Source organism: Pseudopipra pipra, chromosome 20 (genome assembly GCF_036250125.1).
Source record: "Pseudopipra pipra isolate bDixPip1 chromosome 20, bDixPip1.hap1, whole genome shotgun sequence".
NCBI lineage: Eukaryota > Metazoa > Chordata > Aves > Passeriformes > Pipridae > Pseudopipra > Pseudopipra pipra.
Window position 1 is genome coordinate 4,207,864 of NC_087568.1, and position 20,274 is coordinate 4,228,137.

General features: G+C 40.3%; 1 protein-coding gene across 6 annotated transcripts in view; it reads left to right on the plus strand.

Annotated features, from left to right (window-relative positions):
- The window catches only part of AK8 (adenylate kinase 8), a 67,243-nt gene that overhangs the window by 17,651 nt on the left and 29,318 nt on the right, over positions 1-20,274 (plus strand). For 5 of the 6 annotated variants that reach the window (XM_064676828.1, XM_064676832.1, XM_064676829.1 and 2 more), the window contains 5 exons: positions 2,510-2,591; positions 4,134-4,205; positions 4,694-4,894; positions 7,482-7,613; positions 9,489-9,578. In XM_064676828.1, the coding sequence (XP_064532898.1) occupies positions 2,510-2,591; positions 4,134-4,205; positions 4,694-4,894; positions 7,482-7,613; positions 9,489-9,578 (577 nt within the window). The remainder of the gene's footprint in view (positions 1-2,509; positions 2,592-4,133; positions 4,206-4,693; positions 4,895-7,481; positions 7,614-9,488; positions 9,579-20,274) is intronic. The other variant, XM_064676830.1, reaches the window with a different exon arrangement.

Consider the following 20,274-nt stretch of genomic DNA (forward strand, 5'->3'; position numbering starts at 1 on the left):
ACATGGCCTGGGTCTCCAAGGATCACCTCACCTGGCTTTAAGGCAGCAGCAGAATGTGCTATTTAATGTGGAAAAGGATGGAGGTTTCCAGCTGAAGGAGAGGGAACAGTGGCCACAGAATAAAGGCACCATGGAATTACTCACTTTTAGCCTTTGTTCCACCCTTGGTGTGATGAGGTGCCACCCGTGCGTGGCTGTGAGGTTACTGCTATCAAGAACAAAAAATAGATGGCTTCTTAAAGAAACAAATTTACCATGTGAAGTTACTAATTACACTTTAATGATAGTCAGGAGGGCAAAAAAGACCAGTGTTTGCATAAAGCATGATAGGCATATTTTAAGTCAGGTCTTGCTCTGCTGTGTCTTGCTTCCTCTTGCTTCGTTCCCAAGCCACACTCCCTTTTCACTCTTTTTTTTTTCCCTCTTTTTTTTTCCCTTTTTTTTTTTTTATCTGTGACATCTGCTTGGAGCTTGTCCCTCCTGTGATACCACACTACTTGCAGCTGTTCAGACCTCCAGCTCTGAGCTGTGCATGGGGTGCCCTGAGCATACGGCCTTTTTGATGTGTGATAAAACAGAACCAAGCCACTGGGGGTATGGAGAGGGAATGCAGCAGAATATCAATAAACCTGTTCTGAACAAAGCTGCAGCTCTGTGGTGGAATAGACATTTCACTGAAGTGTCAAGTAGATGGATAATGTATTCTAATTAGGGACTGACTGATACCCTGGAACTCAGAGACCTTTGGAAATCAGCTCCAAAATGCTCACTATTTTTGTGCTGTGTGTTTATTTTGCATTTGTTTAATGCCCTAAAATGTATTTGTTGCAGGAAGCTATTTATTGAGCTATGTTTTCCTAAACAGAAAAAACTTTTACCTATAAAGTTGCTTGTTGCCTTTGAAATTTGTATATAAACCTCTAGAAGTTTGCTGTGGATTGTTAAAATACAATATTGTGTTCACTGCCTGTTGCACATTATGTGATTTGAGCAATAAGCAGTGGTGACATCAGGTTCTGTGGGTGTTTTTTGGTTTTCGTTTTTTGGGGGTTTTTTTGTTTGTTTGTTTGTTTGTTTGTTTGTTTTATTTGTTTTGTTTTAGTCTCCAAAAGTGTTGCTGTTGGGGTGGAGAAAATAAGCCACATTTGCAGTCTGTGTAAATTGGCATCAATTTATTTGCTTCAGACCTCAGATGCCGTTTCTCCCTAGAAGAAGATCTGGGCCTATATATATCTCTATTTTGTACACAATATATTCCAAACTAGTGCTGAAGTTCTGAGCACACCAGTACAAATATTGTGCAGCTTTGCCTCCTGCAAGTCCCAGGGGATAAATTGATTTCTCAGCACCTGTGTGACCTTAGCCAGTGGTTCATTCCAATTCGGCAGAGCAAACACTGGGAGTGGCAAAAATGCCTTGCAGTTACTTGAGTCTCTTATTTTCTACAGGTATCAGCAGGATGACACGTTCCTGAAACCAGGCTAATTAAGGGATTTTAAATAGTCTACTCTATTTTCCTGAGTAATTGGAATGGCCCATTCCCTCCTACAGAAGTTGTGGAGATATGTTTCCCTGAAATACCTTGGACCCCACACTGACAGAGCATCAGATTTATGTGGAGATGATAATGATTGCCAGCTAATGCAATATTAAAATATCGCCTTTATTTCGGTGCAAAGATGGCTCCCAGATTTATTGTGGTATCCCAAAGTTCTTTTGGGGTATAGCATAGAACAAGGACATGTGTGGTCAAGCAACTAACAGATAAATTAGGGAAAGTTCCGAAGATTCAGGCTTGAGACTGAGGAGTGGATTAGATTTCAAATACTGCATCAGACAAAAACTGAGTGAGGCAGCAGCTCTCCTACGGTATTTCACAGATCTGTAAATGTTTTTTTAAAGATGCTCAATCCAACACTTAGCTGGCTATAACAAGGACTTAAGGGAGCAAAAGGCTCTTTTTTCTTTTTTCTTTCTTTTGCTCTGTTGCTTCATTAGCTCTGGGAGCGCTGGTTCCATTACTGTGAGTTTTCCTGTATAATTTAGGAAAATAATGAAAGCGTGCATATTTTCCTCAGTGTTCTTGGCATTAAATCTGTCTTTAGATTTGTTTAGCTTCTTTTTTTTTTTTTTTTTTATATACACAGTGTGGGCTGATATCCTTTTGAATATTTCAAAACTGTAGAAATTGTTTTGGGCTGTTTTTATTCAAGATAGAAGTTGGTTTAGGTTTTTTTTTTAAGATTGAAACGTGGGGGGAAAAAAATCACTGCTGCAACCCCTAAGTTCCCCTTGCTCCGTGGCAGTGGTATCAGTGCATGCATTTCACAAAAATATCAGTGCTCCATGTTTGCTTTCTCTTCTCACAAGCATCCATGAGAAATCCTGTGCTGTTGTGAGATGAGAATGAGGTAATTTTTGTGCAAACAGCACTGATATTTAGTATTAATTTTTGATTTTTTTTTTTCTCTTCCAGGATCAATAACTGTTTCATGTTTTTGTTCAATAGGGATGGATTTTGGAAGGCTTCCCTGAAAATCAGGAACAGGCATGGATGCTGCAATCCTTTGGCATCTTTCCTAGACATGTTGGTAAGCAGCACAAGGTTTATGTGTGATTGCATCCAGTAGGAAAGACTGGAAGCATTTGTCCCAAAAAATCTTCAATAAATCCAATAGCGGTGCTGGGACACCAGAGTCACCAGACAGCAGAATATTTCAGAATGGTTCAGATTCACTTGGAAACCTGAGATAACTTGTGAGACTTTAAACCCTGTCTTTCACACATGAACCTTTTTCTTCTTACACATCAGAGTTCTGTGAATCCAAGACCCTGCAGTGCCTCTGAGCAGTTACAAGTAGCTTTGCTTCCGACTTCCATCTCTAAAAATCAGCCTTTATCCTCAGATTAAATCAATTCCTCATGTACTGAAATACAAATTCACGTTTCTGTTGAATTAGAGAATATAAACTTGGCCAAGTGAAGTGGAACCATCATGATTTTAAGCCTGACCTTTCAGAATAAGGGTAGATTCTGCCTTGATTTGGACAGAACGTTTGTTTCCTGGCAAAGGGCTGATAGACAAGACCTTGACAGCTGCCCTTGCCACGTAGGAGAAGCCACTTGTCCCAAATTAATATAGTTAAAGGACCTACTGAGAATGTAAGAAATCATTACAGTTGTGTGGAATACAGTGTGAAATGATAAATGTAGAGCTTGCCAGTGCACACTGAACAGAACGTTATCCAACTTGATGAATTGTCACTTTGGATTTGATTTGGATGATATTTGACTGTTAATGAAGAATTCAGAATCGCTGCAATAGAGTTAGGCAAAAATGTTTAATGTCTAGTACTTGCATGTATTTTTAATATACCTAATAACATCTGAAGTTGAGTTTTGCTCACAATTATATCTGTGCCACCTAGACCTGAATGAGAATCTTAAAGCTCAGTCTGTCTAGTTAATCAAAAAGAAGATTGAGAGGAGATGAGATTACGATGTGTGAGTACCTTAATAGGGAGAAAAGTGCCTGAAAGAGCTATTTGATACAGAGAAGAAAATCATAAAAAAGAACTTGTTTGAAACAATAATCAAATGCACTGGAAATAGTAATTAAATTACAGTGTTTAACTGTGAGGATGATTAGCCAAAAGCAACCCAGGGAGCTGACAGATGCTCCATCTTTTGATGCTTCTAATCAAGTTTGAACACTTTTCTGTGAGGTTATAAAAAATAAGTTTCACTGGTCTCACTACCAAAGCACCTGGGTGAAAAGTAGTGGTTTGTGGTATAGAAGAGAATCAGTCTCAAGTGCTTTGTGGTATTTCTGTCCCAGGCTCCAGAGACAGTTGTTAATTGGTAGGGATAGAAGGCACAGCCAATGCTCATGGGTCATGGATATTTTATCCCACTATATTGTCTAGTAGGTGAAGCAAAATTCTGATTAAAAGTGAATTAAAATATTTGCGGGGAGAATAGTGGGAAATAAGAATGAGGCAAATCTGCTTTAAGGGCATTCAGCCACCTTTAATATTAGGACACATTTAAACAGTTACAGGAAATAAAGCAAGTAACTAACAAGAGCTACAGTTTTTTTCTTTTTTCTTCTTTTTTCCTTTTTTGCTGCCTAGTTATGCTTTATGCTTCAGACACCGTGTTGATTGAGAGGAACAGTGGGAAAAGACTTGATCCCCTCACACAAGGTGCTGTATGTGTTTGTTCCTGATCTCCATTACAAACTGGAGTGTTACGTGGTCAGAATTTCTAATTATAAATTTAAACTGTTTGAAAACAGTATTTGTTGATGTTGCATTATTTTCAGTGTCAATAAAATATAGGGAAATGTAAAGCTCAGTATTCAACCTGCAAACAGCAGACTATGGCAGTACAGAATATTTGAAGGTTAAATCTGTCCATTTGAGCTTAGAATTTTGCTGTGCATCTCTGCCAGGTCCTGTTTTGTTTCTGAGGTGCAGATATGCTTTTAGGTATCTTCCATGAAATCACTGTCAAACAGATTTTGCTCTATATCATCTATCGAGTTTTATTATCAATCAACCATCACAAAATAAAATTCTGATGTTGCTCAGTAAAAAAATCAAGTTGAGTGTTTTAGGAGGGGAATTGGGAGGGACATTGTCTAGCTAGAGACCTATTAAGTCACACTCTTAGTTCCCAATGTGACTTGCAGAGGTTTATCACACAACCTTCGACTGGCCGAGTGATCCCCTGGTGCAGGAGCGGCTGGTGAAACCAGAGGATCTGTCTGAACAAGAGGTGTCCAAGAAGCTGCTGGAATATCACAGAAACTTCCCTGAGGTTTTCCAGATCTACCAGAAAGTTCTGAAGTCGATCAATGCAGACCAGCCTTCCGTGGATGTGCTCTCCCAGGGTAAATATGGACTTCATGGCAAATCTGACAGTTGGGAAAGTCCTGTTGGAAAGGTGGTTCCCGGCTGTTAGAGACACTTTGTAGGATTAGTCAACACAGATGGCTCCCAGCTGGGTTGTGTTCTCTCTAGTGCAGCATTTGGGCTGTTCCTGGTAATTATTTTACAGGACTGGAGTAAGTGCAGATAACTGGAAAGGCTGAGTTGCACAGTCCTGCCAAGGAACAGCGGGCTCGGGCGAGCAAATGCCGCCGTTATTTCTGTGGGTCTCTCTCTAAAAGGGAGCCTCGTGGCTCGACTGTTGGTCTCCCAAAGGGCTGGTACCTTCCAAAGTCTGATAACAAGAAGCAGAAGTAGTTCAAAGCCAGTAACATTTCATTGTTTAAAAGCTGTTTGTGCTGGTGGCTTTTCTGTTCAACAATTCTTGTTTGCTTTGCTTGACTGTAATGCAATCTGACTTCTAATGTTGATCCTTCTAGAAGAGAATAAGGAAACTGCCAGAAAGACCAACTGATGATGTACTTTGTAGCTGTCAGTCTGCAGATGATCTGTTATATCCCAGTAATTTTGCATCTCAAAAAGGTCTTTTTTTTTAATAACGAGTGCTGCACTTTTAAGATAAACAAGTAGGAAGTTTATATTCTGAATTTACACATTAATTACCTCTAAATTACTTAATTAAATTTAAAAGTTCATATCATCATTCATAAAGAATTCATGCCTTGAATTGTAAATAAAAATGTGAGTGCCTGAATATTAATTATTATTAATTAATAATGTAGTGAGATAAATTGAAAACTGGAATGAAAAAATCCTCTCTAGATCTTTTTTTCTGCGGTGCATCAAGCAGCCAGATTTTTTTTTTAAAGAATAATTAGATGTGGAGACTGTCTAGGGGATCATTACTCCTAATTAACTTGGTTATTTACTGCAAATTAAGCATCATTTGTAAGCAGGGTGCTTTGCCTGTAATGTTTGTGCTTTTCAATACACTGGGTTATGGAAAATGTTCAGAATAACTGGAGCACTGCTTGGGTAGCTGATACTTGGGTTTTGGGAAGTTATGCAGCAAACACACTATTTTCTGTTATGATTTTCCAGGTGTTTTTGTTAAGTATTTCTATTGCTCCAGAAAGAGATAAAAAAGACAGAGGAGATCTCTCATAAATATTAGTAATATTGTGGACTGTTTCACATGATTATAACATTTTGTAAAGTTCAATGCAGTTGCTGCTACCCTGTGCAAGGAGATGTGACATCAAATTCCGTTGGTGGTGTGGGATCCCAGCACAGCTTGTGGCACTGCAGGAAGATATGATGGGATATGATGGGATATGATCCCATGGGGTTGCAGTTTGAGTTTCTCAGTGCTTTAGGTCTGCTCTGTAGAAATTGCAGGCTGGAGTTTGCTGGAGATGCTTCTTTATTAGAAAAGATTTTTTTAATGATACCAAAGAAAAGGTTCTCAGAAAAACTGAGAGCAATGTGTTGACCAGTTGAAATTCTGATCCCTCGGGATGTTCTCCACCAACCCTTTTGTGCTTTTTTTTTTAGATGGGCTTCTGATTCATACAAACAAGCTTGTCTTATTACTTAAATTAAAATACTGTTTTATTACAAGGACTCTTTGGAGTATCTTTTATTGGAACTGAAGATCCAACAAAAGCTGAGTGAGGCTGCAGCTTGAGCTGCTCCTCCTCTGGTATTGTTGGCCATAAAATGGGCACAAGGAGTGAGAGTGTTTGGCCATGTCCAAATTCAATCCCAATATGTCCTCACTGCCAAGCTGTGACATCTTTTGGCTTCTTAGTGATCTCTCAATTACTGTTTTGAGATTGTAACAACGTTTAGATCTCTATAATATGGGAACATTGATGCTGCTTCACATATCCTGTGGTCTTTCCAAAGCTCTCATAATCTGCACATTGACCTGAAGGTTCTATTTCCTGCATGATACAAAATTCAGGTGAATGATGCCCAGCAAATGTGGAATCAGACAGAGAAGCTCAAACATTCTTTGCATATTACACAAAAATGATGGACAAAAGAAAAAAACATAGATACTCAGTTTTGTGTTGTCAGTGCTGTGTTGTGACACCCTGTGCTACAAGTCTACAGTGTTGTAATTAGGAGTCCTAATCACACACAGCTGGATAAATGTCATTAATTTAACATCCTGAGTTTTTACACTTAAATATTTGTTCAGAAACTGCAGAAAGTATTAAATGTAATTATAGCCCTCTATAATTTGCATGGTGAAATTGCAGCTATCAAGCAAAAATTACTTCTGCTAAAAACAAGATGGTAAAGGAGCAATTATTAATTGAATCTGCTCTTTAAAATGGTTTCACAGCTACTGATGAAAGAAAGCAGAGGAGTGTAATGATGGTAAGATTTCTAAAATGCCTCTCAGAGTAAGTTGCTGATGGGACAGTTTTATTTTGGTTGCATGTCTGGATGTTTCAGTGATTAAATCACGATCAACATGACAACCTTTTTTTTAAAGAAGAGAGAAGTTAATGAATTTTTTTTTTTTTTTTTAAGAAATAGGCTAAAAACTGCATTTCTTGCCTTTCTCTCATCTTCCAGTTCTTACCTATGTCCAGACACGGCACAGATCAGCCGCCCCCTTTACCCCACGGATCATCTTTTGTGGCCCCCCAGGCAGTGGGAAGAGCCTGCAGGCAGCACTAATAGCTCAGAAATACGGTGTTGTCAACAGTAAGTTCTCAGTAAATATGCACTTTGCTCAATTCCCCCTTCCTCTGGTTTTGATCATTTATCTTTTGCTGTCTTTCTTACTTGCTCGTAAAATGTCTCTGTCTGTCCCTTGCTATGGATGTCAGGTTTTCCAGAGAAGTAAAAAGTATTTGAATGAAGAAGTACAAACCAAGCGTATGTGCTGTGACAAACCAGCTCTAACATTTTTTTAGTCATCATTTCATCATTTTTATACCCTTTAGATCCGTATTTTCCCATTGTTAGATTCCTGTAGTGCTCTGAATTCTTCTGTGGATCAGTGGATTACCAGTAATGTCTTTGCAGTTTCAGCTGTCTGACCAAAACTGGGGCACTTTAAAAATAGAATTTACTCTGAACTTTATTAAATACTCAGGTTCTGCACATCTGAAGTAACATGTGAGAAAATGAAGGAATTAGTGAAAAATACATTCTCTTTCTTTTGTAAAAGAGGCCCAAAAAGTTCTGAATGAGATTTGTTCATGGTTAGCAGGCAAATGTTACAAACTTCTGTAATATCAGCTTGGTTATAGGACTGGTGCAGTATTTTAAGTGCTCTATAACATCTTCTAATAGTGGAATAGCTATAAATTATTTTAAACCAATGTCTAATATCTGTAAAATTTGCTGATTAGTGATATCCTCTTAGTTAAACAAAGGCAAGTTTGTTTCATAGCTGTTTGTTCAATGTATACTAAATAAATCCCCCTTTATTTCCAATTAAGCCATTGGGATTGAAGCACAGGCTTAAAAATTTAAACTTATGTTTAAATATCATGTGAATTGGATTTAATTTAGGTGTGTACATTTTAGATCTTAAATTGGGATCTATGCACTTGAGTTTCCGTTATCTTTTTACGCTATTTATTGTGAATATAAATTTGCTTCTCCAGGACAACTAGTGACAGTTAAAATTGTGACTTAAACATTAAACTTTATCAGCTTTGTCCCAGGAATGTTGCTGTGGAATGTTCTTGTTTGCTAAACAGTGTGATTAGCAGTGGTGAAGCAGATGAAAGGGCTCAATCTTTTCCCTTTAAAGTCGGTGCGTGTTGGTGCTTTTGACTTCAGGAAAGGTGGAATCAAATTAGGATTATTAATAGATGGGATCATGCAATAATGTACAGAGTGAATGTAAAATAATACTTCCCAAAACTGAGTCAAAGCCCTGATTTGTGTAACTTTCCATGCCTTGGTTCCCTCTCTGGAAAACAAGGCTCTGTTGGATCTGACCTGTGTGGGGCAGGTGGGACTCAATCCCTTGGGTCACCAAGTGCTGTCCAAGCCCAAAGTAACAATATTTCATGTACAAGGCTAAAACTTTAAATCTGCATCTCCTGGTGCTCTGTGTATTTGAAGGCAATGATAATATTGCATTAGCACAGCTTTTTAAATGTAATTCTTACATGATCATTAAGTGATCCAGGGAGTCCCTTCCTTGAACTGTGCATTATCTGCACCTCCAGCAGTGTGGTTCAGACACTGTTCAGCAGGTGTAACTTTATTCAGTAATTACAAGTTTATAAAAAGTGAAAACCACTGGCAATCCCCTGAGTTATTATTTCAGAAACATTTTTGATTAATGTCTATCTCTCTATCTCCATTTTTAATACATTCTTTGCCAAACATATTCTTTTCTTTTTTATTCAATATTCTCCCTCTCTTTGCTTTTTGCTCTGCTTGGCCAAAAAAAAAAAAAATCCCAACAACAAACCCAAAAACCACACAACTTTTGTTTTATTCAGTGACCTTATCCCAGTATGCAGCTTCTGGTTGTTGTTTTTTTTTTTTTCTTTTCTTTGTTGCTTCCTTTTTAAAATTTAACCTTGTGTCTTTTTTGTTCTTCCTTCCTGTTAGTTTGCTGTGGGCAACTGCTAAAGGAAGCTGTTGCAGACAACACAAATCTTGGAGAACTCATTAAGCCTTACATTGACAATGGATGGCCAGGTAGGGCATGTTGTTCTCTCATTACACCATAGTTACAAATCTGTGGCAAAAACCGAATCGTGAGTGAACTTTTCTTGGTCAGATTCTAATCCAAGTTACTTAAGAGTAACCTAGAAGTCAATTAATTCCATCCTTTCCATGTGATTTGTAGCACTGCATAACAGAAGTTAGATTTGTGAGGGGTTTTTTAGATCTTCAGAGCAAATAATTCAGTGTTCCAGTGAAATTCAGATTTCTTGTGCGCATTTCGAAATTCGAATTCCCTGGTTTTATCTCCAAATCAAGACCAGAATTCTAATACAATTTTAAAATGTTTAAATAATTTCTAAAGCACACTATTATGTTAAACTGGTTATAAAGCACAGCATTGTGTCTCATTTTATATGTGGGTGTTGACTTCTAGAACACTACTCTAGATTCCTCTACTTCCACACAAATATTTTGAACATAGAATTTCTTTGGACTTCATTTCTATCAGCATTTTTGGTTGTAGGAGGGGACAACCACGAAGAATGTTAAGCATACTTTGCTTTTGGAAGGCTCTGCAGTGATTTCAGATAAATCAAAAATACTGTGAGCTCCTTAGGGCAGCAGCTCCAACTTGTCTGCCTGTGAGTTGTCTTGCACGAGGAAAGCTGTCTGTGTGTGGTGGGTATTAAAAGTCAGAGCAGATCTGTAGCTACAAGGGAGAAGTTGTATTGCAGTAAGAATGGAAGAATGTTTATTTTGCCAAATTACAATGGCCTGGAAAAGGCACTTTCAGTCCTGTTTCTGGCAGCAGGCCAAATAGTTACCAATGGTACAAACACAAGGAGACAAAAGTGCTGAAGATGGAGAAATCTCAGTTAAGCTTCAGTTTTAATGGAATTTTGAGCAAACCGCCCCTGAGAAAAGAGAAATCTTCATTGCCTTTTATTTTTAGCAAAGAAAGTTATCTGGTAAGGTGGAAAGCTTGAAACTCCCTCTTTTTTTTTTTTTTCACAATGGCTTAATTCTGAGACTGAATTAGACAGATCTGAAACATGAGCCTGTAAAATTAACTGAGGTTCCCTTGATACCAGACCAAGGGATTCGGGACTTTTCTAAGCATTTCCAAAAGACCTTTGGCAGCCTGTAGCTTTGGGAATGTTATCCCTCTGTCAGGCACTTTATCAAGCCACAAGGTAATATATTTTAACTCTAAACTTGGTCTCTAGTGAATGGGTTGCATTTATTCATAATGGAGTAACTCGGTTCATTAATTTCCTGTGGCAGCCACCATATTACTGGGAATAGGAGTTTATATGGGAACCATGGGAATGGAAAGCATGGATCTCTGCAGCCTGGAAGGGAGAAGCTGAGTCCTCTGGAACAGGCACAGAGATGTGGGAGAGGATTTTCTGGTTTAGAGATGCTGCTGCTCAGAGTGGCCATTTAACTCCAAGGCAAGAGGTCTCAGCACATCGATGCCGTGGGTCCGAGGTGTTCTTGTGTGGGAATAACTTCTCCATGTGTACAGTCTGCTTGACCTGAATGTGGCTGTTTGTGTGTAGCTGACACACTGAGATCATTTTAAGCTCTGTGTCTGTGTCTTTTTCATGGTCTCACTTTCTCCTCATCTCTGTGAAAAGGAGGACAACCACTGTAAATGCCTCGCTCTCTAAATTTCACTTATGGCTGAGATGGGAGTTTGGATGGTCTATTTATTCAAAGATAGGTCCTTTACGACCTTTCTTTACTAAAATGTTCTTTGTATACTTTATAAACTTCATTCTAACAGCTAAAGTTCCTTTAAGAGATACCAAATGCATTCCCAGTAGAGTAAAATAACTGCACAGGTCATAATTTTTAGCCAGTCCTAAAAATATGCACATCCTTAGTCCAAGGGAGCTGCTTTCATTTCAGGAAAATGAAATTGAAGTTGTAATTCCTTTCTTCCTCCAAATTAGAAGTTATTTCAGATTTAGATTAATTTTTTTAATACAGCATGCAAGAATAAAGCTGTACAACACTTCTGAATGTTAATAGGGATCATAACTATATTTCTGTACATTATGCTAAAAATTCTCCCTTAGTTTTTGCTTGTGTGCACATATATATTTTATTTAGTGGGACATACCACAAAATTAAGGGCTGAATAAAGATAAATATCATATAGCAATACCAGAAATAATAAGTTCTGTCATTTTGCTAATCCTCCTCTCCCAGGGATAACAAAGAATGAATTTACATTAGTAAACACTAACAGGAATTCATTACTGCTCTCACAAGAGGCTTGGAGAAAATGAAATAACGCAGTGTACTGAAGAGGAAAGGTAGGCAAAGAACCTTTGCATCTTTGCTCTCTTACTGCAGAGTTACAACCAGGTTAAAACAGGGGAAAGATTCTCACACTATTATTGACCACATTCAGCTTCAAGAAAATCTCACTTGAAAAGAGTTGGTGCAGTCAATATCAGACAGTGTCATAACAGGAAAGCAATTAGAACTTCACCATTTTCATTACATTTCTAGCTGTAAGTGGGCTTAGTTTGTCCTTTGGGTGAGGAATTGTGCCAGTGACACTGTCACAGAACAGTGGAACCAAAGGCAGACCATGAAAAATGTTGCACTCAAATCATTACTGGGCAAAAGGAAACTCATGAAATCTTGAGGATGTGCCTCATATATTCTTAAAATGCTCACCCAGGGGACTGATCTCAGCGTGTTTCCCTTCTCGTGGACACAAATGATGGCATTCAATTAGTCATTTAAGAGATGCCAACAGGGCATGTTGTGGTGTCATAACAAGGCTCAAACCCCAGCTTATTCAAAGCTAACTCGTTATTGAGTTATTGAGGCTCTCCACTGTCTGTGCTGTTCTACTTCAGCCTGACTAACTCACATCTCTTCATGGGTTCAGGATTCACAAACATCCTCTGTGCTGTTTTTCCTGTACTGCTTCCTCAGGTATTCATCATGTATTTCAGGAACAGCCCAGACAATTCTATTATTCACCCCAGAAGGCAACCCAGTGTATTCCCATTTTCTGTATTTTCTAGTGTTTGCTGTCTCATAAAGACCTGTTTTATCAAACTCCTCAATTTTGTGTACGGGGATTTATTTTGCTTAATGAAGGCAGCATAGATATTTTTGAGCCCATTAATTTTTTAATTCCCAGGACATACTAGTCTAGTAGGTGCACACTAGATATTGAAAAATGCATTTTTGGTGATAAGTTCAGCAACCTGACAGCTTTCTGTCTGTCATAAACATAGAATTGTGCTTTGGACAACCAGTCTGAAATGCTCAGACTGTTCCTTTAGGATATTGTGGTTTCACTGAATACTGGGCAATTATTGGTAACTATACTCTGGGCAGAAAATTACCAGCATTGGAGTCTGAGACCAGTCTTCTGCTCACTGACTCCAGTTAGATTAAATCTTGGTCAATAATGCTTAATTTAGCTCATGCCATTTGCTTGGGCAGCCTGGGGAGACTTTCATTTGGAGTAAGAGGTGAGTGTAGTGGCCAGAACCCTCCCACAGGCAGCAGACAGCTCCATAAATTCATTTATTTGGTTTGATTCCTTCTGAAATGTTTTGGAAGACTGGTCCTTCCCTGGACAGATGATGTAGATAGACCCCTCCTAGACCCCACAGGCTTGAAGAAGACCTTTATGCAGAACTCTTGTCCCTGCAGTTCTGAGAAGGGCTAGACTGACTTCTGGACCTGCCTCACTGAAAACATGGGCACACATTAACTTAAAAATTAAATTATCCTCCATCTACAGGATCTATGTTCACCATTTTAAAGGTGCCTGTCAGAATTTGATACCCTGGGAGAAAAAAAAAATTGCAGAAAGCATTTTTGCTTCCCTCCACCCCAAAATGTCCCTGGTGTTTGCCCCTTGAGGTGTTTGCATCTTATTAATGAAAAAAATCACAAAAATAGGGAAGGTCATCAGTCAGTTGAAATTTGTATGTCATTCTGCCCAGTTTTCAGGGTGATATAGCGTGGACTGATCACTGCTAATTAATATATCTGTTTGTGAGGCAGCAATAAATGGAGCCAAGAACAGTGAGATGACTGGAAAACACCATGAAAAGAGCAGGGAGGGAAAAGATCCTCACTCCCAAACCAGTAAGATTCTGCTTTTCAGCTGGGAGAACTGCTATTAGTTTGGGTAATTGGGTGGGTTTTTTCCACCAAAATGAAGATTCAGGTGGTAAGAGAGCTGATTCATGGAAGACAGATAACACTACACTGTTTGCAGCCTGTTAGAGTTGAACACACACAATCTGTGTTGTTTTTTCCCCCCTTCCTTTTTCTGTTTTTTCAAGCAGTAATATCTGAAGCTGTCCCCAATGGCAGTCTGCACGTAGGGGGTAAAATCTGGAATTCCCTAATTTCTCCTTTTTTTCCTAATAAAAACTATTACTGTACAAATATAGATTTCTTTTCCCTGTATTTTAAATTGGAATGGTTTTAAAGGGGTGCTTTTTTGGTGTAGCCTCTGAAAGTTGGGGTCCCCTGGTGATTGTGATCACAGCCTCACCGAAAACACTCAGGCTGTTTTTATTTCTTTTTTTTTTTTGTTTTATTTTTCTGACAGAAAATTAATATTCCCATCACTAAGTGTGAAACACAGCTCTGACAATAGAGCCGCTTCCTCTTTGTTAAAAACTTGCAAGGAGCTTCAGAGTTGAAAGGCTGAGTAAATCTTTATATCTGAGGAGGTAAAGCTGAGTGTTATTCCGTGTTTTTAAGAGCTGTACTGGCGAGCTGTGAGCTGTCTGAACATTGGAGAGACCCTTTGGGAGCTCCATTGGTTTTCAGCGAGTCTTTGCATGCAGTGTGTTTGTACTGGCTGAAGACAGCGCATGGCTCTCTAAATAATTTACAAGTTGATTAATAGACTCACATGGGTATAATTAGAAGAGGGAGAGACAGCAGCTACAGTAACGGGTACAGTGCTTGGGGGAACTAGAGACTTTATTTTTTTTAAAGAAACTTTCTAGGGTGCTGGGCGTTTGAAGATAAGTTGGGAAGAGCTCAGTGCCTCTTCTCTTTTGAAGTGGAAATAGGACAGTTTGAATCCGTCGAGTTTAATTTTTCACAAGCTTTAGGGGCCCTGCAGTGCAACTCCCTTTTTATTATTGAAAAAAAACTCTCCATTTTTCTTTCATTTTTTCGCACACACACACAGAGTCCAAACAGGAGCTAATAAACAAATCGATTTTCTACTTTATTCAAGTTGGTTTTATAGCAGTTCTATATGTTCCCCTATATGTGCACCTCGCCCACAAATAGGCTGTGTAAAGTTATGGAGATATTTATGAATACACCATACTTTAATTTATGCATTTTTAAGAAACCTTCACCTCTGTTTGACAATGCTTTTGAAGTAGCTCCGTTTTTCAAGTCAAACTTTTGACTTTTCCCCTGGGACTGCTACAAAGGTTTTTTTATGGAAAATAGGTAGCAGTCTTTTTTCCTACTCGGAGAAAATTGGTGGTCAAGAGAACAAAATAAAATTTAATTTTTTTTTTTTAATTTGTTTTAGGTGGCCATCTTTTTGTAAAAGATGCAAGGTCGTAGCATAGAAAGTTTTACATGAAGGCATATAGGTAGTAAGTTGTTATTTTCTTTCCTGATTTTTACTTTTTTATACATTGAATCACTGCAAGATGGTGAGTTAGAATTCCCTTTTCCTTCTTTTGAAAATCTTGAATGTATTTTTTTTTATTCTACACCACATGGCACAATCAAAATTGGCTTATCTGTCTCGCAGATACTCAGAGCTGGAGTGAGACTTGGTCTACAAAGACATTTTTTAAGGCCACCCTGCTTAGGAGTAAAAACAGAGCAACAAAAAAACCCACCCCAAAAAAGCCAATCCTGGAAGCCAGACCAGGCCAAAGAAACGTGGTTTGATTTAAGAGACGAGTGCAGTTGTTGTCTGGAGCAATTGAGATGATCAGTCAGGTAGTGGATATGATCCTGCCTATACAAAGGTTGCCAATCTCCTGGTTTTCCAGTAGAATTCACCATTCCTGCTGTTGCTGGAGGGTCAATAATCCAATATTTGTGCCACAAACCCTCATGGATTTGAGTGAAGGTGTGGCCCTTGGCCATTTGTGGCCTTGTGGTTGTCAGAGGCTTTTAAACAGCAAAGTACAATATAAATGTGAAGCATTAATCTCTTACTGAAATTATAATCTCTTATATTGATCTTTATTGGTGACAGTCATCCTTAAAAACTTGGAAAAGTGGGCTTTCCTGTCCTTGCACACTGTCTCCTCAGCAAAGGGCTGCTGACTTGAATTCTGTGTGTTTTTCCCTTTGGAGTTTAGGATGGGGATATCACATGAGTTTTTATACAAAAACCAGAAGGAAAAGCACATTACATGTTGGCAGCATCCCCTTTTTTGGGGAGTTTACCTTAAAATTCTGCCTTTGTCTCTGTTTCACAGTGTCATACCCAGAATCACACTTCTGTATGAAACAGACTTTTTTAATGATGAGCAAAACACTTAATAGTGTATTTCTATATTTCGTTTAATTGTGTATTGCTTTAGATTTTTAAATGTCCCTTTAATGTGGCTGGGAGGTGTCAGGAGGAGTGGGAAGAGGAGACACAGGACTGTTTGGGACCTAAACCAGGTATCCCTGGTAAGGGATGAGCATCCTCCCTTCTTGTGGCATGGGGAAGCAGCATTGGGTGTAAAAAGCCAAGATGTTTTTCACCATGTTTATCATACCATGTTTATCTTTTTTTATTATTATTATCACTATCAAAAAGGGATTTGTAGGCCAAATTCTGTGCTGTTACAAGCCCTGTGTTCTTCAGTAGAGCTGAACTATTAGAAATAAGGAGGAAATAGGGAACTTGGTTGATAATGGAAATTATGTGTCCGCTGGGTTCAAACTGTGGTTGCTGCCTCGTGCTGCATTCTGTCTGTGGAAGCCAAAGCAATAAAAGAAGTAGTGCAAATATACATTTTGTTTCTAGTTTTAGAAACTTTCAGGTTAGACACACCCCTGTGAGGTAGTTCAGAGTGGCTTTTGTCTCACAGGCAGGTAAACTGAGGCAGAAAACCTCACTGAACTCGAGCCTCGCTGCAATCAGTGAATGAGTGTGGATGGGAACCCAGGGGTGTGGAATTGTGTCCTTGGAGCCCACTGGATCATCCTGGTAGCCTGTGCCATTAGGCAAATACACGAAAAACAGCACAGAGGCCATTTTTAGGGGAAAACAAGCTTTTTGTTTGTGTGCTGGATACTCATTTTGGACTGAATTCTCACTGCTGCTGACAGGTAAAGCTGTGTAAGGGGCTGGCATCTTACCTCGTCACTGGATGTGATCAGATGTACATTCCTGAATCTCTGGCTGGATACCTGTGAGGCAGCACTTGCTCTCCTTTATTTCTGAAGGTCTTAATTTATCCTGTGTCGTTTTATCAATGATTTGGGATCATACCTGCTTTAAAAACGTTAGCATTTCCTCTTTAACACAGCCAATTCCTACTTTAAATTACTAAAAACCTAAAGAAAAACCCCAAAACAAAAACAAAAACAAACAAAAAAAAAAGGAAGAAGAAAAGAGGGATTCTAATCTATTCGAAGAAACAAAAATATTTAAAATGTGGAAAGGAAATATTTTATCGCATTACTTATTTTACTGTATTAAAATAATTATGCCGGTTCTTACAGAAGCCCTCTCCCAGCAGTGCCGTGTGTGTAAAATGAGCGAGTGGAGACGGGATTTCCGTGGGAATGGTCCCTTTGATGGATCACCGCCCGCGTTCCCGAACCCTCGGCGGTGCCGCTTTTTCCTGCGTTGCCTCTGTCCCTTCCCCAAAAACAGGAGACCCGCGGATGCTCCCAGTGTTTCCGTGCCAGCCTGACGGTGTCGATACCCCAGGAAGCCTCAGCAGCCCCCGGAGCGGGCTCGTTTTTCTGTGAATTCCCGGGATTTCGGCGGCGGGGCCGCGGCGGCTCCTGCGCGCGGGGCGGGACCGGCTGCGCTGCCCGGAGAGACCGCGGGGTGGAGACAGAGAACATCCAACCGCGGCCGGGACCCCCGGGACAGCCCCGGGATAACCCCGGGATAACCCCGGGTGTGCGGGGACGGGACAACACTGGGACAGCCCCGGGATAACCCCGGGTGTGCGGGGACGGGACCCCCGGGACAGCCCCGGGATAACCCCGGGATAACCCCGGGTGTGCGGGGACGGGACCCCCGGGACAGCCCCGGGATAACCCCGGGATAACCCCGGGTGAGCGGGGACGGGACCCGCCGGGAAAACCCGAGCACTCCTCGGATGTGCGGGGCAGGAGCTCTCCAGAGCCCCTCGGGCGCCCCCCCCCCCCCCCCCCCCCCCCCCCGGCTGCGCGGGGCCGAAGCCCATCGGAGCCCCCTGGAATCCCCCCGGGAATCCTCCGGAGGAGATGATGCTCTCGGGCACATGGTGTGACTCCTGGGCTTAGTCCTGTGCAGGGCTAAAGGTTGGTCTCGATGATGCTCGTGCGTCCCTTCCAACTCGGCATATTCTGATTGAGAACCGATTCCCTGCCCCTGACTTTTCCCTTTTCCTCCCGGTGCCGCTGCTCGCACTTGGATGGTTCTTTATCGCCGGTGACCGAACCGGCTGAACGCCAAACCTGCCCGTCCTCTCCAGCCGGGCGGCTTGGAGGATTAGCCTCAATTATCGATCAGCCCACGCGACGGCAAATCACTGCTAAATCATTCTCAAACACATTAAAAAACAATTGATACAGTCTCGATCGATACAATCTCTGAGGACCTTAATGTGGGCAAGAAAACAGAATAGGAAAACCCAATTACTCTTTATGAATCATCCAGAGTTTCTAGAGGAATAAGATAAGCAAATCTCATGCTTTGCTAAATTTAGGATTGACAGGACAATCCAGGAAAGTAGCCTTTGGCAGTAGCTTATTCTCAGGGCAAGATGTTAACTGTCAACTACTGGGATCAAGCCTCGGGCATCTGAATTAGCTGTGAAAGTCTTCAGACCCAGCTAAAAAAAAAAATCTCTATGAGCAGGATGAAGAGTAAATGGACAGTATTGTCAAAAGGACCTTAAAGCTTTTGTAGCACAAAGCTGACAGAATTTATATCTGCAAATGCATTTATGCTATGCTTAAAATTGAGGTTTTATAGGTTTGGAGAAGTGAGTCAATACCCTTCAAAAGTCTGTTTTAAAGGGAAATGTACAGAGGAGGAATTAATTTATATATGGTAATTGTATAGCTTGGAGCACTGACAACATTGAAGTTATTGGAGAATAGTGCCCTGTAATCTCTCAAGTGGCGTTTTTGCCTTTCAGACTGTGCCTTTAATGTTCTGTTACTTTTGTCTTGAGCAGATGGTATGATTTTGTAGCTGATTGCCTGATCCAGGTTTCTATTAGTCCTGCAGATCCATGGGCTGGGGAAGAGCTAATAGGCCACACTGCTCTGAACTTCATGAGAAGTACCTGATACCTGTGAAAACCTTTGAAGCTCTGAGAAGTAAATTTATTTTTTAAATGGTCTGCTGGAAGGTGCTGATTGACAGCCCTGGAGATGGAAAATCTCTGGGTGTCCACGTAGCAGATCCAGCATGAACAGCAGCACTTTAAGCCTCAGTTTTCTGTCCCCTGGCTGATCATACCCTTGAATTGATTAGATCACTCCTTAGGTCCTCAGCTGCTAATTCAGCTGGGTAGTCTGGGCCATTAATGTGGTCAGACAGGCTGGGAGATAAAGGAGACAGTGGTGTGTGGTTGGTGTTAGGTGGGAATATATGCATGAATGAGTTGCATTTCTGTATGGAGCTGGTTGGGGCCTCACTGTGCCCTGTATTCCATGTCTGGTGTCACTGTGACCCTGGTCCACAGCTATAAATGATGCTCTCAGGTATCACTGTAGTGGCTGTGCAGCTTTACTTCTGAGGGATGAATTTTACTCCTGTACCTGATTTCTCACCCTAATAGAGATGTGCTTCCACATTACCTAATGTGGGTAGCTCTTTGTAGCAGCACATTGTAATTTTTACAAGAAACTTACCTTTGGACTTCTCTAATGATAAAGTAAAATCTCTCTCGAGTCTCATTCCCCCAACTTGCAGAGTTGGAAACTCACACAGGCTTATGTTGAAAAGGAATTGATTATTCAAAGCTCTTGTGCTTCATAATCTACTTAAAACATGGGGATTGACTGTCTCATCAGTAAAGCTCTATATTTTACTTTGCTATATACCCATTGGGTCATGTGCTTAAGGCCAGGAGACCTCTGGCTAGTTCCTCACAGACTGTGTGCCCCTCCAATTACAGGTTATTAATTTGCCTTACATTCCAGAGACAGTTCCACATGAGTGAAAAGGAATACTGTACTGCAGAGTTCTTCATTACCTACTCTGTCTGTACTACAAAATAAGAATAATACTGATTCCTTCCTTCCTTTTTTTCCTCCTTTTTTCTTTTTTTTTTATTTCCTTCCCTCTGGTCTGTGGAAGATGTTTTACAGTTTTAATGCAGCTGTTTTAAGTGTGACTGTTGCTGTTCAAGGGCAGCTGATGTACTTTGTAATGCCACCGAGCAGCCAACAAGCTCTGTTCCCCCATTGTGTTGAAGTGATAGGTATGTTTGCTAATCAAGAGGAGAGCAGAGCTTGCTGTCTGACTTGTTTATGTTTTATTTCTCACCATCAAGCTTTAGAGGGAGGCACAGAA